At 39.0% G+C, this 18,435-nt stretch overlaps 1 protein-coding gene across 22 annotated transcripts in view; it reads right to left on the bottom strand.

Annotated features, from left to right (window-relative positions):
* The window catches only part of ANKS1B (ankyrin repeat and sterile alpha motif domain containing 1B), an 895,010-nt gene that overhangs the window by 52,532 nt on the left and 824,043 nt on the right, over positions 1 to 18,435 (bottom strand). For 9 of the 22 annotated variants that reach the window (XM_074326201.2, XM_074326199.2, XM_074326194.2 and 6 more), the window contains 2 exons: positions 6,002 to 6,130; positions 4,067 to 4,138 (listed from right to left, as the gene is read on the bottom strand). In XM_074326201.2, coding sequence (XP_074182302.2) covers positions 4,067 to 4,138; positions 6,002 to 6,130 — 201 coding nt within the window. Of the gene's footprint in view, positions 1 to 4,066; positions 4,139 to 6,001; positions 6,131 to 12,689; positions 12,765 to 18,435 lie in introns of all 22 variants that reach the window. The other 13 variants (XR_012494067.2, XM_074326196.2, XM_074326191.2 and 10 more) reach the window with 2 other exon arrangements.

The following is an 18,435-nucleotide window of genomic DNA, read 5'->3' as shown; positions in this document are numbered from 1 at the left end:
GCTGTATGATATTGGTGGTTACATGGCATGATGCATGTGTCAAAACCCAAAACAGTGAGTGTATAACAAAAGAATAAACTCTAATGTAAACAACAGACTTTAGCTCATAATAACGTATCAATATCGGTTCATAATTGTAACAAATGTACCACACTAATGTGAGATGTTAATAACGAGGGCAGCCATGAGGGTGGTGGTGGTGGTGGTGGGAGTATACGTACAGGAACTCGGTGCTTTATGCTCAGTTTTTCTGTTAACCTAAAACTGCTCTAAAACGTAAAGTCTATTAAAAAAAACCTTAGGACAGTCTGAAGAGGAAAAAGACTGGTTAACCTGAACAAAGAGAGATGTGATTCCATTTTGCAGAATGGTGTGAATTGCTATCATTTCACATATGTTAGTTTATTATGGCATATTTTTAATCGAAATAATATGTGTATAATAAAACATCAGGTGATTCATGTAGAATTATCTTTATTTCAGAACTAGAGGGGACCATAAAGGTGAATAAACAGGTTTAGATAACTTAGAAATTAACTAATTGTGATGATCAAATACTCCACATGTTTCCAAGAGGAGAAAACCCTGTTTAGTTTCTATTGGGGTAAAGTGAATGTGTTAAAGTTAGTGTTGTAGAGATAAATACTTTCCAGTATCTAGGGATGCAATAAAAACTCTCCTGAAATTTTGTATTTATGTTAACACACTGGAATATACACCAAATCACTACATATGGCTGTACCTACTAAATGGTTGAATTTAGTTAGTGCCAACCTTACAGGCTCTTGAGGGTGCCTAAAGCTAGTTCTTTGTCAATATACATGGATCATCTTTTCAGCTACTTTAAAACTCAAGACAGTAAAGGTTGCACTGGCTCATGAGAAAGACGGTACAGCCTGGGGTTCAGAGGTGGGTGGTACAGCTAGACTGCCTAGGTTCAAATCCTGGTTCCACCAACTTGCTGGCGGGGTGACCCTGGGCAAGTTACTAAACTTTCCTTGGCCATTGTTTCCCCGCCTGTAAAGTGGGGACAATAGCAATACTTACCTCACGATTAAATGAATTAGCGCACATAATCACTTGTGCAGGGCCAAGCATACAGCTCTCAAGTGTTAACTGTTATTAGTCCCAATACACCGATTTTAGGAGACCAGGCCTGTCTCATTTTGGGGATCATCTATGAGAACTCCTCAGGTTGATGGCAACATGAAGACACCTGGATGATGATACTTCTGCTGCTTTGGGGTCATTAATGTTAACATGTTGGACTTCGCCACTGGATTGTGAACTCAGTGAGAGCAGGAGCCAAATCTTAGTTATTTTTGTTAACAAGTTGTGTGTAAGGAAATATTTTTCAGAACACGGAACCACACTGATTTACTTCTTACTAGGATAGAAATTCTAACTTCCGCTGAAATGCCTACTATTGAATTGAAAATTTGTTTCAATTAAGAGAGTAAGCCAGGTGAAGTTTTAAGCTACAAAACTTTGGCCTGCCATTACTGTTTATCAACTTTCAAGATCATCTGTGTCCTGAGGTATTTTCTGTGGGAAGACCTGATTATACTGGGACTTTTGGCTGAAATGCCACCATATCCAGAACAGAGAAAACAGCTACTTGAGGTTCAAACTGAAAATTAACTACAAGTTGACATCCACACCATTTTTAGTTGGTGAAACTTCTAATTCACAATCTGATAGTGCCCGGTGACAGATCAAACCCGCGCTTCTGGCTTTGAAAGGCTGTGATGAATCCAGTGAGTGCAGCTTTAGCTCCTGTATCAGAGACTAATATTTATTTAATCGAGATGGGAAATAAGGGCCTGTGATATTCTAAGAAGCAATAAAGTTCTTATTTTCATATAAACTATTCAAAATAAACACCAAGGGCAGCAAACCAGAAAAATGCCTCAACGAAGAATGGCTTCTAAATAGACGGGTTTTTTCCGTTTCACTTGAAGTGACAGACAAGTATTTAACTAAATTATTCTCCACTGAGACTATTAAAATGGCTTTGTTATTGCTATCAGAATGGAATTTCAGATCCATTTAATTTCAAGAAATTGACTGAAATTCAAATCACAGATCGGGTGTAGTTTAAACGGTGCTCTGTGCTCTACCCACTGTTTATGCTGATTACAACACTGAAGTAGCTGGGCTTTGATAACTGAGTTAACAGTACTAAGCCAGAAATGCCAAGTTAGTTTCTTAGGTATAGTCATTATAATTCTTACAAGGTTTGATGATTGAAAAATGTTCCCATTTTCCTATTGTTCATTGGTGACATAGTTTAGATCAGATATATATTTAGAATGTAAGATTTCCAGAATTATAAAACCAGGAAGAACCCTGTAGGGCATCTTGTCCAGTGTTCTCATTTTCTAAGTAAGAAAATGAGGCCCAGGAGAAGCCAGGGGAAGGGGAGGGTGTAGCAGTTAAATGCTTGTACTCTGGCTTCCGACAGACCTGAGGGTCCAGTCCCAGACTGGCAAGTTATTCACTATGTGATATGGGGAAAGTAATTCAATTTCTCTAAGCCTCAGTTTCTTCATCTGTAAAATGGGGACAATAACTGTACTAATCTCACAGGTTTGTGGTAAATATTAAATAAAATAAATAAGCACAGGACTTAGCACAGAAGACTGCCACGTTGTAATTACTCAGTTATTATTATGACTAAAAAGTGACTCCTGAGCCAAGTAAGCAGCAACAGAACTAGAATTTAGAGTTCCTGACACATATCAGGCCTTTTTTCATCTAAACACAGTACCTGGAATAAACATTCATTGGTATACTGACAATTTAAGTATAACTTTGCATCAAATAGAAGGATATCTGTTTTAGTCCTTCTGTTATTGAATTGATCAAAATATTAAATCAGCAATCACATGCTGAGGTCTCAATTTCATGAAGATCCACACATATTTAGCTTTCATGAGCAATGGATATTACACGCTTACTTTCATAACTGTTTTAGTTCAATTATACGCTTTTAAATATTTCCCGCCCAAAGCTGTTCATATAAACTAAATGACAAGGTGTATTGGCTACAAATAAAGTTAGGGTTCACTCACTAATGATCTTAAATTTGACTCTGGTTAGTTGCTACGTGGAGTAAGTTCAATATTCTTAATTCCGTGTTTCCCCGAAAGTAAGACCTAGCTGGACAATCAGTTCTAATGTGTCTTTTGGAGCAAAAATTAATATAAGACCCAGTCTTATTTTACCATAATATAAGACTGGGTCTTATATAATATAATATAACATAACATAACAACATAACATAATAAAATAACAGGTCTTATATTAATTTTTGCTCCAAAAGACGCATTAGAGCTGATGGTCCAGCTAGGTCTTATTTTCGGGGAAACACAGTTTGTACTGTCAGTCAGATATCGCTATAACCCCTATACATCTGCTGTGGAGGAACCAAGAATAAGGGACCATAAAAGACAAAGGTAACGTGCTTTACAGTATGAGTGAGATTTGGTTTGGCTCATACAGACTCCTAGGAATCCAGCAGTCACCAATCACAGATGTTTGGAATGGCCGTTTTTGTCAATATTTATTGTTATATGTTTCAACTCAAGAGTTTAATGTGCTTCTTATACTAAAAAAAAAAAAAAGAATAATTAAGCCTCAGAAAGAATTTTAGCTTTATATAATATGCTGTCAATACTTCTGCATTTCATATTTTCTAGTTAATTGGCAGTTTTTCAGTATTCTCAGACTGTCAAGTGGGTGCTGAAAACATTTCCTTGTAATACACCAAAGATCATTTTTATCCTAGTTTGGACAATGATCAATGTATAGACAATTAATTTTAGATCTTTAAAAATAAGAATAAATGTAATATGGTATAAATATATCAAATAGACATCAACTCAAACCACAGTGAGATAAGCTCAAGAATAAATACGAATGAAGCCCTAGCACCATTTCATGTAATCATGTGATTTAGCAGACCAACAGATGAAGAAAAGAGTAATTTTAAAGTGGCAATTTGTATCCATACCCAGTATTTAGTACTTCAGCAACTAGAAATAAAATCATTTGGCAAACTCACCCGCATTTTTGCACAAGCATCCTGGGTTGATTCTGTCCCCCTGAGCTCTTTTATCAGCATAGAACCTAAGTACTAAAATATAAAACAATTCAACGATTTATTAAAAACAGAGTATAAACATGGGTAGAGATATAAAAACAAATTGTGGAAGTACTACTGGCTAGGTTTCCTGGCTGTAAGTTGCACAACTTGTAAACACGAACAGTAACTAATTCTAACAAATAAATGCATTTATAGAGAGAATGTAGCCAAGTTAACCACAGTTCTGAAAACTACACATTGCTCTTTATAATAAAACTGCATCATTTTCTAAAGACACCATCTTTCAAATCATATTTAACTGCAAAATGGGGGCATCTAAAAATGTTTTCCCTGTTTTTTTGAGGCAGCAATGTCTGCAAAAATAAATCACCCTACCATCTATGTAATTATAGGGTTGTATGAGACAGCTGAGAAGCTGAGCAACACGCACCCCATTTGGGCTTAGTTGGCTGCATAGGTAATTAAAGTTAGGCTGTTCTTAGGCGGATATGCCATTTTGGACCTTTTTCATTCACAGCTGTGTGCCCTACGATGGTTGATCCACCTGAGAACGGATGGGAGCGCTCAGGAAGGGAGAATGTCACTCTCAGTTGTTCCACAGTGCAGGGAGCTGAAGCCCTGGTGGAAACTGACACTAGAGGGCTGAATGGGGTAGAAGAATGAGAAACTCTCTTCTCAGGAATTACCATCCACTTTGTTGTTAGGTGGCGGGATCCAATACTGCCTCAGAACAAAACACCACTCATGCTCCAAGCCCTGGCTGGGGGCAAATAGTTTTTAGCAAAATGTCTATTTTGCCTTTCTATCAATTGACTCCTCAACTTTTTGAAGCTTCAGTAGGGTTCCCTCCTTTCGTCATTCTCCCCTCTCTAATTCCCTTCAAAAAAAAAAAAAGTAAAAGGAGCTCTAGGTGTCTTTAAAAAAAAAAAATGAATTAAAGTAATTATTTTCCTGACATGACTGCAAAAACAGGGTTGGCAACCCGTCCTGCAGACCCAGGAAGTCCCTGACCTGCAGAGAATGTGCGAGGGCACAGCAGCAGAGAGCCTGGCCAAAGGCTCTGAAGTAAGGCAATGTTCAGAAAGTCACAGGGACTTGGCATTTGAGCTTTGGAAGAAGAAGGAGGCATTTCAAGCTTACAGATTTGGGGAAATTTCTATTGAAATAAATCTAATGCGTCAAGATAAGTAAGCACAAACTGAAAAAAAGCCTAAATTGCTATGAGATAACCAGGATGCCCACGTCTTAATTAAGGAAAGTGCTCTTGGTGAAATCCTTATCTTTTAAGGTATCAGGAAAGTTTGTCCTAATTGAAACATTTCTCTTTAAGAGAGGCAATTTCAACGTGGGTTCAACTGAATGAGGGTTCAGCCACTTCCTGCTGTAGTCATGACAACCACCTGCTCCCAAATCTATGGTATCTTTTGAACATTTACCTGTTCAGGTCACTCTCAGTTCTCAGCTAAGCTTGATTCCCTCTCCTATTAAAAAAAAATACCCAGTAATATAATCCTAACGATAACAAGGAAAAGAATCTGGTATTTATATAATGCGATAGATCCAAGGTTTTGAGACCACTGGTGAATGGAAATGCCTATATGTGCTATATTTATACTCATTTCCATGTAAAGATTTTACTTTATGACATTTCATTTCAAATTTACAACTATATAAGAAGAAGGCAAAACAGATCTTAAACTTACAAGGTTAAAAGGGTTATAAAGCTATTTGGACTTTCTCAGTGGAGAGAAGGCAACTTTAAAAAAAAAAGGGAAGGGGACAATCTTTTAGGAAGATGGACATTTTGGTATATTTTCAATATGAAAGCAAAGAAGCCAGAAATTTACCATCTATCCCTACTCACACCCAAATACTGAATTCAGGGTAACTTACGAAAGCTTTGTAATCACATGACTGGAAGATGAGCTTCTCTGGGTGGTGTTGCCAGTACTGTACTGGAGTTGAGGCTGTGGCTTCATTTGGAGGTCGCAAGGTAATGGAAGGTTCTCCCCAGTCTCCTGTCTGAAAATCACATTTATTCTAGAGGTAATATGAGCAGTAGGCAAAGTTCATTCCCTATAGCTAGTCTGAGTTCATCTTATACACATGTGCTGCTGAAATGTGCAAATACATTTATGCGTATTATATGTATATGAATACTTTCACTGTTTATTATGGTTTTATACGTATTAGATTGGTGCAAAAATAATTATGGATTAAAAGGTTAAAAATAATTGCAAAAATCGCAACTACTTTTGCACTAACCTAATAGTACCATATTTTCCAAAGCTGAGTTAATTTTTCAGGTGCGAAAGAAGTTGAATTATTCTATTTTTAGAATGATACACTAAGCTAAGTAATTTTAAAATGAAACATGAAGATATTAATAGTGTAATAATTAATAATTTTCTGTTACAACAGAAAAGAACATAAATCTTTGAAAGAATTTTTTATCTATTTTTAAACTTGACCATTTGAAATTTTTAGTTTGACTTGCTTTTATGTTCCGAATACTCAGTTCCGTAAATTTCAGTTCTTAGATATGACAGGCACCATGTCCTTTGAATTTTGTCTTTGGAGAAAAGGTACTGTGTGACACTAAAGTTTAGAAGAAAGATTTACTAATGGATGACATCTAGTTTCCCTCACCTGAATGCATTTGTATTGACATAATGCCACTGTGATTGTTTTGGATGTATTCAGCTACCTTTTTTCAGAAAACCTAAAGCACAGATGAGCACTAAACATTAAAATACCAAGTTCGGTTGTATGTGACATGTATGTACTTAAGGATTCTGTTTCACAAATATTCACTTACGATGGGACATCATATAACACGTACGCCCACTAAGGCAGACCTAAAGCAGAAGGGCATCCCACCCATCATTTTATTTACTATTTTTCATGAGGTTGGACTTGGCCTGTTTGACTACTACAAGCATACCTCAGAGATATTGTGGGTTTGGTTCCAGACTACTGCAATAAAATAGCTCAATAAAGAGAGTCGTAATCTTTTTGCTGGTGGAAGGGCTTGCGTTCAATTTGTAAAAAGCGCACTATCCATGATGCTTAGTAAAGTGAAGTGCAGTAAGATGAGGTCTGCCTGTATAATGGTTTAGTGTAAGCATCTATAATGTCAAGGGCCTTTGTGGGCGGGTTTTTTCTAGGCTCCAGTCTATTGAGGTGTCACACATGGGAGATTTCTTACTCTTTTCTCTGGTCAAGATTCTGATTTTTCAAAATTTAGTTCTCAAACAGAAATAACAAAACGACAACAGGCTGATTTCCAAAGCTACCCTTTTCTACCCTGGATTTGGCTGGTCTTACAGAATTATGAGAAGTTACCTTTCTCAAGAGTTGAAAGAACATAAAACGGTCTCATGAGCTCCCAAACCAAGCAAAACCTTGGTTAGAGAGCAAGTTCTATGAAGGTACTAGCAAATGGGTTGGCACTGCAGGGTTTCTTAAGTAGGATTTTCAAGGAGTCTAGGATGAGAATGCAAACTTTTGGAGGTATATGTTTTTTGGGAAAAAGAAAGTCCATAACTTTCACTGCATTTCCTGAAAGGATCCAGAAACCCCCAAAAGGTTAATAACCACAATTCTCCAGGAATCGCTTCCATAGGATGTGTGTTTTGGGGAATAGGACTAGGATGCCAACTTTCTCTGTGCAGCTTGGACTTACATTAGGTGGCATATGAGATGGCTGCCAATGCTGAAAAGTGTGAGGCACAGGCTTTACCTTCTGGAAGCTTCTACCTGGCTTTAAAAAACCAGAAGAAAATTCTAGAGCCCCACAGGAATGCACAGGCCTTTTCACAGAGGTAGAAAGCCCGAAGCCTTTCTCTTTAAGATGGGTCGCCCCAATCACAGGAAGAGCTAAGCTCGCATCATGCTATTTCCTTGGCTCCTCACTGGAGTGTGTGACCAGTCAGAACCCCTTTTGCTCCTCTCTCATGCTTTATTTTGAGCTTCTCTGTGAGTTAGTTTTCTTCCAGTTGCTGGATTTACTTGCATACGGCTTGGTTCTTCTATCAACTAACTGTTGATATTATTACGACTTCACCTGGGATATTCTATTTTAGCATTTTTGTCTATTTTATGATCCATCATTGACTCATTCTTGAGTTTTTATATGAATTTTTATTCGGTAAAAACAACTGACTGCAATTAATTTTAGGATTAAGTTTTCCTCTGACTTCCTATTTTGATCTTTTCTTTTCCTTCTTCCTCAAACATCTGGATCTTTATTATGCCTCCAAGTCTTCATTTCAATTGGTTGTGATTTGCTCTAAAAAAAAAAACTAGTATAAAATTCAAAATGTAGGCTATGTGGATTTCAATATTATTTGGAGGTTCAGTGTAATAACCTTTAAGTGATAATGGTTACAACTCTGGAAACATGTAGCTGTGAGTTCTTAATTAAAAGTTCTCCCCAAATCTAGCAAATCATCCTCTAATCTCCATTAACTTACTTCCCCTTTCTCCCTGCCCCTGCCCCCCCACCCCCAAGCAACAACAACATAGCAAACAGCGGTTGTACACTTAAGTCACAGGTAACATTGTTAACAGAACAACAGAACTTTGCACGCAACTCCGTGGAATGATACAAAAGGAGCTGGTTGACATCAAAAGATCCTTCGATCCAGTGTCTGCTGATGTAACAACTCAAACCAAGCATCAGATCTTCATGTTAGCCCTGTCATAGTTCAGCTGAGGTACCTTGGCTGAGCTCAACAGGCAGTTTTCAAAACAGCCTAAACAGACATGGCAGGAGCTGGGGACACCAGGGGTTGTTGGGCAAGGGTTGGAAATAGGGCTGGGGGAGGGGATGGTGGGGTGAAGCTGAAGTTACAGGAATATTTCAGGCATTAGTACATTAAGCATGCAAATCATATGCAAACTCATTCTCTAATTGTTGAATTAACTCAGGCACTTTCATAATTAAACTTCAATATGAATTCCATACACTTAAAGCAGAACTACAGCCAAATGCTGATCCAAATATTTACATCATCCACATCAGTCATAGCAGCCATTTTGGGAATAACAAGCCCCAGCACAAACCACCTCCATCTGGAAATCATCCAATCTCTTATTAGATAACCACTTGAAGAAATCAGTGGCACATCCATTCAGCTTTGTTTAGGCAGCACCATCATCTGCTCTCCTATGATTCCACTTGGTCCAGAAATCACAAACCACCTGCTTTGAATCATAGTGAACTGATAAAGCCTCTCCTACGTGTACGGGGAAGATGATTATACGGAAGAGAAATATAATCCTTATTTTCTTTCTGGCCTTGAAACACTGCTCCAGTCCAAATATTTTTAAATTCCCTACCTTGATTGAATCTACCTTTCTGGAAATAGAAACTGAGTTGTGTCATACGGGGTGGTTATTTCCAGAAACTCGTTTTCAAACAGAGGGAAACATGTTTTTAAGATTGAATTTATAAGAAAGTACATTTCTTTTCTTCCTGGAAATTCATCATTTTTTTTTTTAACCTTAGATCTAAGAATATATAGAAGATTCAGCTTGTACATGTCGATTTTTCTCTTTGGAGTTAATTTAATGAGATGAATGGACTTGGCATTACACTATTATAAAACACATGTACATATGGCCTTGGCCCCCGGGTGGGATTCAGCTTCACCTGGTTGACTGACAATAAAAACAAGAGTTCAGAGAACAAGGGTGCTTTAGGTCTCACCCCTTCTGGAGGCTGAATTACAGCAGGAATGAGTTAGGAGGAGCAGGGTGGAGCAGTTCCTATATGGAATAGCAAAAGAGACCAAAAGCAAATACGGGTTTTTGCCTAAAATAAATTCAAATTGTGAAGCGCAGTATTAGGTCTTGTTAACTAGTGCATTCATATCCAGATAATACCTATATTTATTCAGGTAAATGAAAAAAAATAATTTAATAATTTTCCAGTTAAAAATGTTTATTAAACACAAAATAAAAGTCAATGGCTCTAGAAGTTCTTTTGCCTCAAATAATGGTTTATAATCAGGACATATTTTTAATGAAAAGTAGGTCTAAACATGGGTAACAATGAGGCAATAATATTTAATTAGAATAAAAAAACAGGAAAAGTTGGGGGTAAATTCTGTCATATTTTAAACTATTATTGATTGGCAGTATTTTTAAAAGTCTTAATTACAGAAGAGAAATTAAAATGATGCAAGCCACTTTTACTAAATGTCTTCAGGCTCTCTTTAGAGCTTGAAATACTTAGAGAAGACTTTTATTTTAGATTTATGTATTGAATGATCTTAATATTCCAATAATTTGGTCATAGCTTAAAAATCTCATTTACTTGGTATGTATGTATTTATTTCCTTTAGGATATATTGCTTAAACAGAGGAAAATGTACATCATTAACTATCCCTTGAAGCTCAAATAAAAATTAACCTTCTCCTATAAAGAAAAAGCATAATTTGAGACTGGAGTTTTAAATGGAGACTGGATTCTGTTTAACAGGTTATTTACCAACTGCTAACTAGAAATTCATAGTCTGGCTAAATTTGAAGGACTATAATTGGGTTGTACCTAATATGATGTAAATTAAATGTCTTATACCACCAGCTGAAAAATACAAAACCACTAGCTGCATTTAGTCATAACACAGGAAAAAAATTCAAATTCTACAGATATTAGATTTTTACTGGATGGCAGAGTCCAAAGTGCAGCTTTTAAACTTCGTATTGTTTCAAAAGATGGTAAAACTGCCTGGTTTTAGTTCACATGCACCAGATCCCTAAGGCTAACGCTAAAACATCACAGTGTATAGCTCTCTCCCCTAAAAAGGAAAACTGAAGATATCACATATTCTATATGCTTTGAGAATACAAAGGGGAAACAAGGTCTATATTCTTATTTTCTTCTTGAGGAAAACGCATCCTCGGGATGTCAGTAAATAAAAGCGATGGTTATGACTTCGCTGTCTAATATGAACAGGAAGGTACAGTATTTTCCAAGCCTTGTGTTACTCTTTTAATCATTTTTCAAAATTAGGATTTAATTGGTTTTTTCAAATAGAGGCTTTTAAATCTTTTCTACTAGGAACTGCTCCCACCTACCTGCCTGTAAATTTAGATCTGAATATTAACAAACATTATCTATTTCTTCAGAACACTTAATGAAAAAGTTAAATGATTTTAAACGACCACTGTTATTTTAAGGTTTCCTTTTCAGTCATTCTGACAAATATCAGAGATGGGCTCCCCAAACAAACACACATAAGATCTATGTGATTACATTTACTTTCTGTTATCTCTACGGCTTTGAGGAATAAATGTTACCAATAGCTCTGTGCTTAGAACGATGCACGTACAGATATCTGGATATGAATGTGAGGAAAAGCCTCCCACAAACATTTGCACACACGCATGAAAGCAGGATGCTGTGGTGGTTCCTTTAAAAAAATCTTCAAGAATAAAGAATGTGAGTTCGGTCAAATGCAGTTGGTATATTAAATGTGTTCCCTTTGATGATGAAGAGCAGAGATGGCCACTTCTGAACACGAAGAGCACTGGTTGGCATGTACAAGTTCAGGAGGAACTGCTGGGTCACTGGAGCGCCAGCACCAGGCAATGTATCCGCCCCACGGTCCCGGAAGCCAGAAGTCCCATGCACAGGAGGAGGGCGTGCGTGATGTGACACCCCGAGAGAGGCCCTTCGCATGCCGCCCCTAGAGCTCTGCTTAGTGATTCTCAACCAAATGTCTCAACCTCTCAGACAGCAGGTTATCCAATGGGACAAATTTAACAGGATGTGAAAATAAGAATGTATTTTAAAATACTACACGGAAAAAACCCAGACATTAAAATGTTTACTTTTCAAACAAAATGATTTTTTTAAAAAGTATGCAAAGGTGAAATGTGAACATTAAAAACATTTTTTTAAATTAAATTTATTGTGATGACATCGGTTAGTAGAAATGTGAACATTTGAATATTAAGTAGCTCAGAGTAAAATAGGTCAGTTTCACACACGTTCCAAAGATCAATTCAGTACTGTCAAATGGAAAAAGGCTGAGAACCACTTTTAGCTGTAATTGTGCCTCTCCTGGCTACCCTCCTCCCCCATTTGCATAAAATTTATACAGAATATCATGCAAATCATACTCAAATATTTCTCACGAGTAAAGCACATGAACCTTTGAGAACTGTTAGACACAATGGCTTCGATAGTCCATGGACACGGGGAAGTACAAAATGAGGAAGAAAAACACTGATATATACATGTGTATATATATCAATTTACCCTTTTCCTTCTTCCTGTAAAAGCAAGTTAACACAGACACCTGGGATGAAAGCCAAAACTCACATGGGACAGATTTTAACTATAGACTTCAAAACCAAGTATGTTGTTCATTTTAGGACAATGTTTGCACGTCAATAGTCACAAGGCACAGTGAATGAAGTATCATAGACAAAAAAAAATCTCAGCAGTCATTAGACACCACAGATTTTCTGCATTGCCGGGACACAGTCCCTACGGCTACTGACAACACTTTGCAACACATTACATAGCGCAAACTCAGGACGAGTAAATAACCATTTGTAACCTTACATTATGAACCTGATGGATGGCTGAGAAAGGAAATCCAGCGTTCTGATTCGTCCATATTTCACAGACAGACGACTGCTGATATAAACAGAAAACTATCTCATCTTGTCAATATTTAAAACATGGCAGCTACCAAAGTAGCATGAGGGAGAGAAGGAGGAAAATCATAAAAAGCAAAGCAGCACATTTCTAAAACAAAAAACTAGCAAAAAGAACCCCCCAAAACCAAACAAACAAAAAAGTTCAAAAAATGCCCAAGGTTTAGTAATTGACTTTCAAGCCATTCTTTTGCTTAAAAAACATTGTGGGTTGGCTAGAAAAGAAAGACCATTTATGCATTAGTTTTAGATCAAGGGAAATTACCAATCATGCTGGAAGAAGTGAGCTGTGTTTTACATTTGCCAAAGAGAATGGAAATACCTTCCTTCTTCACATCATTCATTTCAGAAGATCAATATTTTCATGACGTTCAAGAAAGATAGGGAACAAACTTTCAACACAAGTCAAACATTTAAATTTTCTTATCTTCAAATGACCATGAGCAAACGATGCAATAAAACGACTTTCCTAATTTGGTCATTGCTCCATTTGATAAACCCAGAGATATTTTTCCCTCCAGACTTCTCAAGGGCACAACTGTGGTTAACAAGGGGGGATGTGTCAGTTTGCCACCCAGCAGTGGGAGTGTGTGGTGGCAGAGGTGCCAGGAAGGAGGCTGGAGCAAGGAGGGGTTGGGGGAGGCAAGCTCAGTTCTGTCATTCAAGCAGGTACTTTGGGGAACAGCATTTTTGCACATAATGAATCAGCTCCGTAATTTGCTCTCTCCACCACACCATTACCAATCTAATAACTAACAATTATTAAAAGGCAATAATGTTTGCTTAGGACCAAATGCCAAACTAACCAACTACCCCTCCCAGGAGTTATAGTAGAAACCACTAAATAAACTGACTAGGATCCTGGCTGACCTTCACACAGTTCTTTTCCTGAATTCCATCATTCTAAAAGACGCTGTGAAATTGAATCACAGAAAATGGCAGAGCGCCTAAACTTATTCAGCAAGCTCTAAGAACATCCCCAGAATTCACAAAGAGATCGTACAAAGATCAGTGCAGGAAGAAGATAAGAACATAACCACAAAAGGGTTTAGAAACCCAGCAAAGAATAATATCATTGGCAAAAGAATTAAGGAAAAGAAAGCTTCTCCCTGGCTAAATGTTTCCTCCAACATCACCCTCCCAGAAACGCTCACCAGAAATGTAACATCTCACACACCTACATCTTTGCTTTCCATCCCTTCTGTCATCTGGATGGCTTGCTGGGGACAGACTGTCAGGTAACTAGCATTCTGTTAAACAAGAAAGATCCCCGGGTCTGACCAAAAGGCAACTCCAACCATCTTCCACTTAAACCAGCTCTGCTCTTCTCAGTGCCCTCTTTAAACTTAAGGTTATTTTCTCCACAGGGGGATCTTCCTCTTCCTGCTTTTCAAAAATTAAATCTCTAGCAAGTTAAGTCTTGGGTCCATTACCCTCCCAGCCTGGTCTCGAATAGCTGCCATCTGATTTAAATATATCAACTCCATGCTTTAGTGGGATTACCATCTGACACCGTACTGTGCTATCACAATATTATTGACTATATTCCCCATGCTGTACATTACATCCCCGTGACTTGTTTTATACCTGGAAATCTAAGTCTCTTATTCCCGTTCACCATTTCCCACCTTTTTAATTTTTCAATTACAGTTGTCATTCAATATTATTTTATATTAATTTCAGGTATACAGCATAGTGGTTAGACATTTATATAATTTAAGAAGTGATCCCCCTAACATCTGGCATCATACAAAATTGCTACAATATTATTGACTGTATACCTTAGGCTATACCCTATATCCCCATGAATACTGTGTAACAACCAATTTTTACTTCTTAATTCCTTCTTTTTCACTTCATCCCCAATGCCCCTCCCATCTGGCAACCAAAAAATGTTCTCTGTATCTGTGACCTGGTTTCTGTTTTATTTTGTTCTTTAGATTCTAATTATAAGTGAAATTATGTGACATTTGTCTTTCTCTGACTTACTACATTCAGCACAATACGCTTTAGGTCCATCCATGTTGTTGCAGATGGCAAGATTTCATTCTTTTTTAAGGTTGAGTAATATTCCATTGTATGTATGTACCACCTCTTTATCCATTTGTCTATTCAAGAACACCCAGGCTGCCTCCAAATCTTGCCCATTGTAAACCATGCTGCAATGAACTTATGGATGCACACATGCCCTCAAAGTAGCATTTTGGGTTTCTTCAAATAAATACCCAGAAGTGGGATTACTGCGTCCTTCCTTGTCTCTTGTTACAGCCTTTCTTTTAAAGTCTATTTTGTCTAATATAGTAAATATTACTACCCCGGCTTTGTTTTGTTTCCATTTTTCATGAAATATCTTTTTCCATCCCTTTACTTTCAGTCTGTGTCTTTCGATCTGAAGTGAGTCTCTTGTAGGCAGTATATGGAAAGGTCTTGTTTTCTTACCCATTCAGCCACTCTATTTCTTGAAGCATTTAATCCATTTATACCTGTTTAAAGTAATTGTTGATAGATATGTAGCTACTGTCATTTTATTATTCATATTTTTTATTTATTTTTTTCTTCTTCTCCTTATAGGAGTCCCTCTAACATTCCTTGTAATATTGGTTAGGGGGTGACGAGCTCCTTTAGCTTTTTCTTCTCTGGGAAGCTCTTTACCTGTCCTTTGATTTTAAATGATAGCTTCGCTGGGTAGAGTCATCTTGGTTGTAGATCCTTGCCTTTCCTCACTTTGAATATTTTGTGCCAATCCCTTCTGGCCTGCAAAGCTTCTGTTGAGAAATCAGCTAATAAGACTGATGGGAGCTCCCTTGTAGGGCTTTTCTCTTGCTGCTTTTAAGATTGTCTTTAACCTTTGGTGTTTTAATTATGATGTGTGTTGGTGTTGGCCTCTTTGAGTTCATCTTGTTTGGGACACTCTGTGCTTCCTGGGCTTGAATATCCACGTCCTTCATCAGATTAAGGAAGTTTTCTGTCACTATTTCTTCAGATAGGTTTTTAATTTCTTGTTCTCTCTTTTCCTTCTGGTACCTCTATGATAAAACCTGATGTTGTCTCAGAGGCTCCTTAAACTTTCCTCATTGTTTTTGGATTCTTTTTTCTTTTTGCTGTTCTGATTGGGTGTTTCCTGCTACCTTATCTTCTAAATAGCTCATTTGATCCTCTGCTTCATCTAATCTATTGTTGATTCCTCTAATATAGCCCTCTACTATATTCATTTCAATTACTATATTCTTTATTTCAGACTGGTTCTTTTTTATGTTTTCTATCTCCACTTTTATGTTTCCTGTCTTTGTTGAAGCTCTCCCTGAGATACCGAGCATCCTTATAATTAGTGTTATGAACTCTGGGTCTGGTAGATTGCTTGTCTCCAATCTGTTTAGTTCTTTTTCTGGAGTTTTTTTCTGTTCTTTCATTTGGGACATATTTTTTCGTCTTCCCATTTTAGCTACCTCCCTGTTTTTGTTTCTACATATTAGGTAGGGCTGCTATGTCTCCCAGTGTTGGTAGAATGGCCTTATGTAGTAGGTGTCCTGTGGGACCCAGTGGTGCAGTCTCCCTGGTTACCTGAGCTGGGTGCTCCAGGTGTGTCCTTATGTGAGTTGTGTGTGCCCTCCTATTTTAGTTGAAACTTGATTGCTGTTGGTACGTCAATAGGAGGGATTTACCCTCAGGCTGATTGGTTGTGAGGACTGGCCTGGAGTACAGTGGAAAAGCTGTTGTGCAGGGGCTGATCCTACAGAGCAGGATCTGCCTCAACAGGGCTCTGGTGCCTGCCTAGTGTGCCCTTTGTGTGTGTTGTCCTTGGAGGTAGCCATTGATGCTCTGAAGCTGGCCATTGGACGTGCCAGCCCTGGGGCCTCCTGGGAGACCAAGTTCAGCCACAAACTGTGCCCTGCCCTGGGCCACCTGGCATGAGCCAGAAAGCAATCTGCAGATATCTTCCACCTGTGCTGCGCCTTGAGAGACCTAGCATGAACCGAGGCTGGCTGTTGCTAGTGCCAGCTTAGGGCTGCTCAGCCAGAGGTATGCAACACAATGAAGTCATATGCTGTATGTTTGGGTTTTGTGAACCTTTGAAAAATTTTAGGAAAGTCTGCACCATGAGCTAAGACAGGCTGTTTGTATGGAAAAGCCACTGGAAAAGGTTTGGGTGGGCCCGAAAGTTGGGTGGGGCAGGGTCTCATAATTACCAGGGTGGCGTGAATGAACGGTGTTAGTAAGGTTGATGGAGACTCAGATATGGTGTCTGCCTACATCTGCATGCTGGGAAAAGAGGGCTCAACAAAGAAATAATGGCTTCTGCCAGCAACTCTGACTGAGAGAGAGCTGCCCCTCCAGCTCTCACCCTGAGGCCTGACAACTTGGTTCTTCCCTGTATGTCCCTAGAGCCTTTCCAGCTGCTACCCCAGTGCTGGAGCTCAGAGTGAGTGAGCCTGTCAGTGACCAAGACTGTGTGAGGGCCTTTTAAGAGGAGCCCTTAGGACTGCAGCTACCCTCATCTCACTCAGTCATAATCTTCGCTGGTTTTCACTTCCCAGCACTGACACCCTGGTCTCAGGAGCGTGGTGTGGGGCTGGGACCCCTTACTCTTCTGGGGGGACCTCCACAGCCGAGATATCCTTCCTGATTTTTAATGGTCACACATGTTTTGGACCAGCCCATTCTGCGTCTCTGCCCCTCTTACCAGTCTCAAGGTGGCTTCTTCTGTACGTCCTTAGTTGTTGGGCTTCAGTTCAGCTAGACTTCAGGCGATTCTCAATAATGGTTGTTCTGTAGTTTAGTTGTCATTTTGATGAGAGGAGGTAAGCCCAGAGTTTACCTACTCCACCATCTTGACCAGAATTCCCGACAAGGGCATCTTTCTTAAATGGCAGTCGCTGAGTTGTCTCTGATGGTTGTCACTGGTTCTCAGTATAATACTAACTTGGCCTCTGATGCTCTCTTGTAGGACCTGCCCTGCCCTGGGCTGTACTCCCTGGAGGGCTTTGCTGGGGTGTGGAGGGGGCTCCCACTACACAGTACCTGATGTGAGAGATGTGGCTCTAGCTTGACTTCCTTCACTCAGCCCTCCTTGTGCACATGCACGCCCCTTGGGTAGGACACAGGGGAGAGGGCATAAGCCCAGCCTCCCTCTGCAAGCCTACTCACATCAAATGGACACATCCTTGCCATGCAGGGCAGGCTGCTCGGTGACCACTCCCCCTCCCTGCCAGGATATCTCTTTCTGATTCTCTATTCTTCACATCAGGTTGGTGCTAGATACATCTGCCTGCAAGAAGTCCAACTGTGGAAAGAGATGCTAGTTTCCTCGCCTGGCAGGCTCCCCCAGTATGGATAAGCAGTCCTCTTGGAGTCCTTCTCTCTAGGCTTGCAGTGCATAGAACAGACTCATTCGTCTCTTCCATGGGAAGGGAGGAAAAGCCTCAGCTCTTTCCACAGTGGTTCAGACAATTCTGTCCTTCCTCAGCACCAATCTTCGCTATGTGGACTGGTCACTGACTGGCAGGACAGGTCTACCTTCTTTCGGTAAACCTCGACCATGGTGTGGCTTTCTCTTTAGAATGTGTGGTACTTAGTACCTACAGGAAAATTCCCATCTAGTATCCTGCTATATGAATATATCTTCCAACAGTCACAGAAAGTTGCCAGGGAGT

Source organism: Rhinolophus sinicus, chromosome 1, assembly GCF_057876585.1.
Source record: "Rhinolophus sinicus isolate RSI-liver-muscle chromosome 1, RSI-T2T, whole genome shotgun sequence".
Lineage (NCBI taxonomy): Eukaryota > Metazoa > Chordata > Mammalia > Chiroptera > Rhinolophidae > Rhinolophus > Rhinolophus sinicus.
The sequence above is the reverse complement of the archived record's forward strand: the minus strand, read 5'-3'. Positions and strand labels throughout refer to the sequence as shown.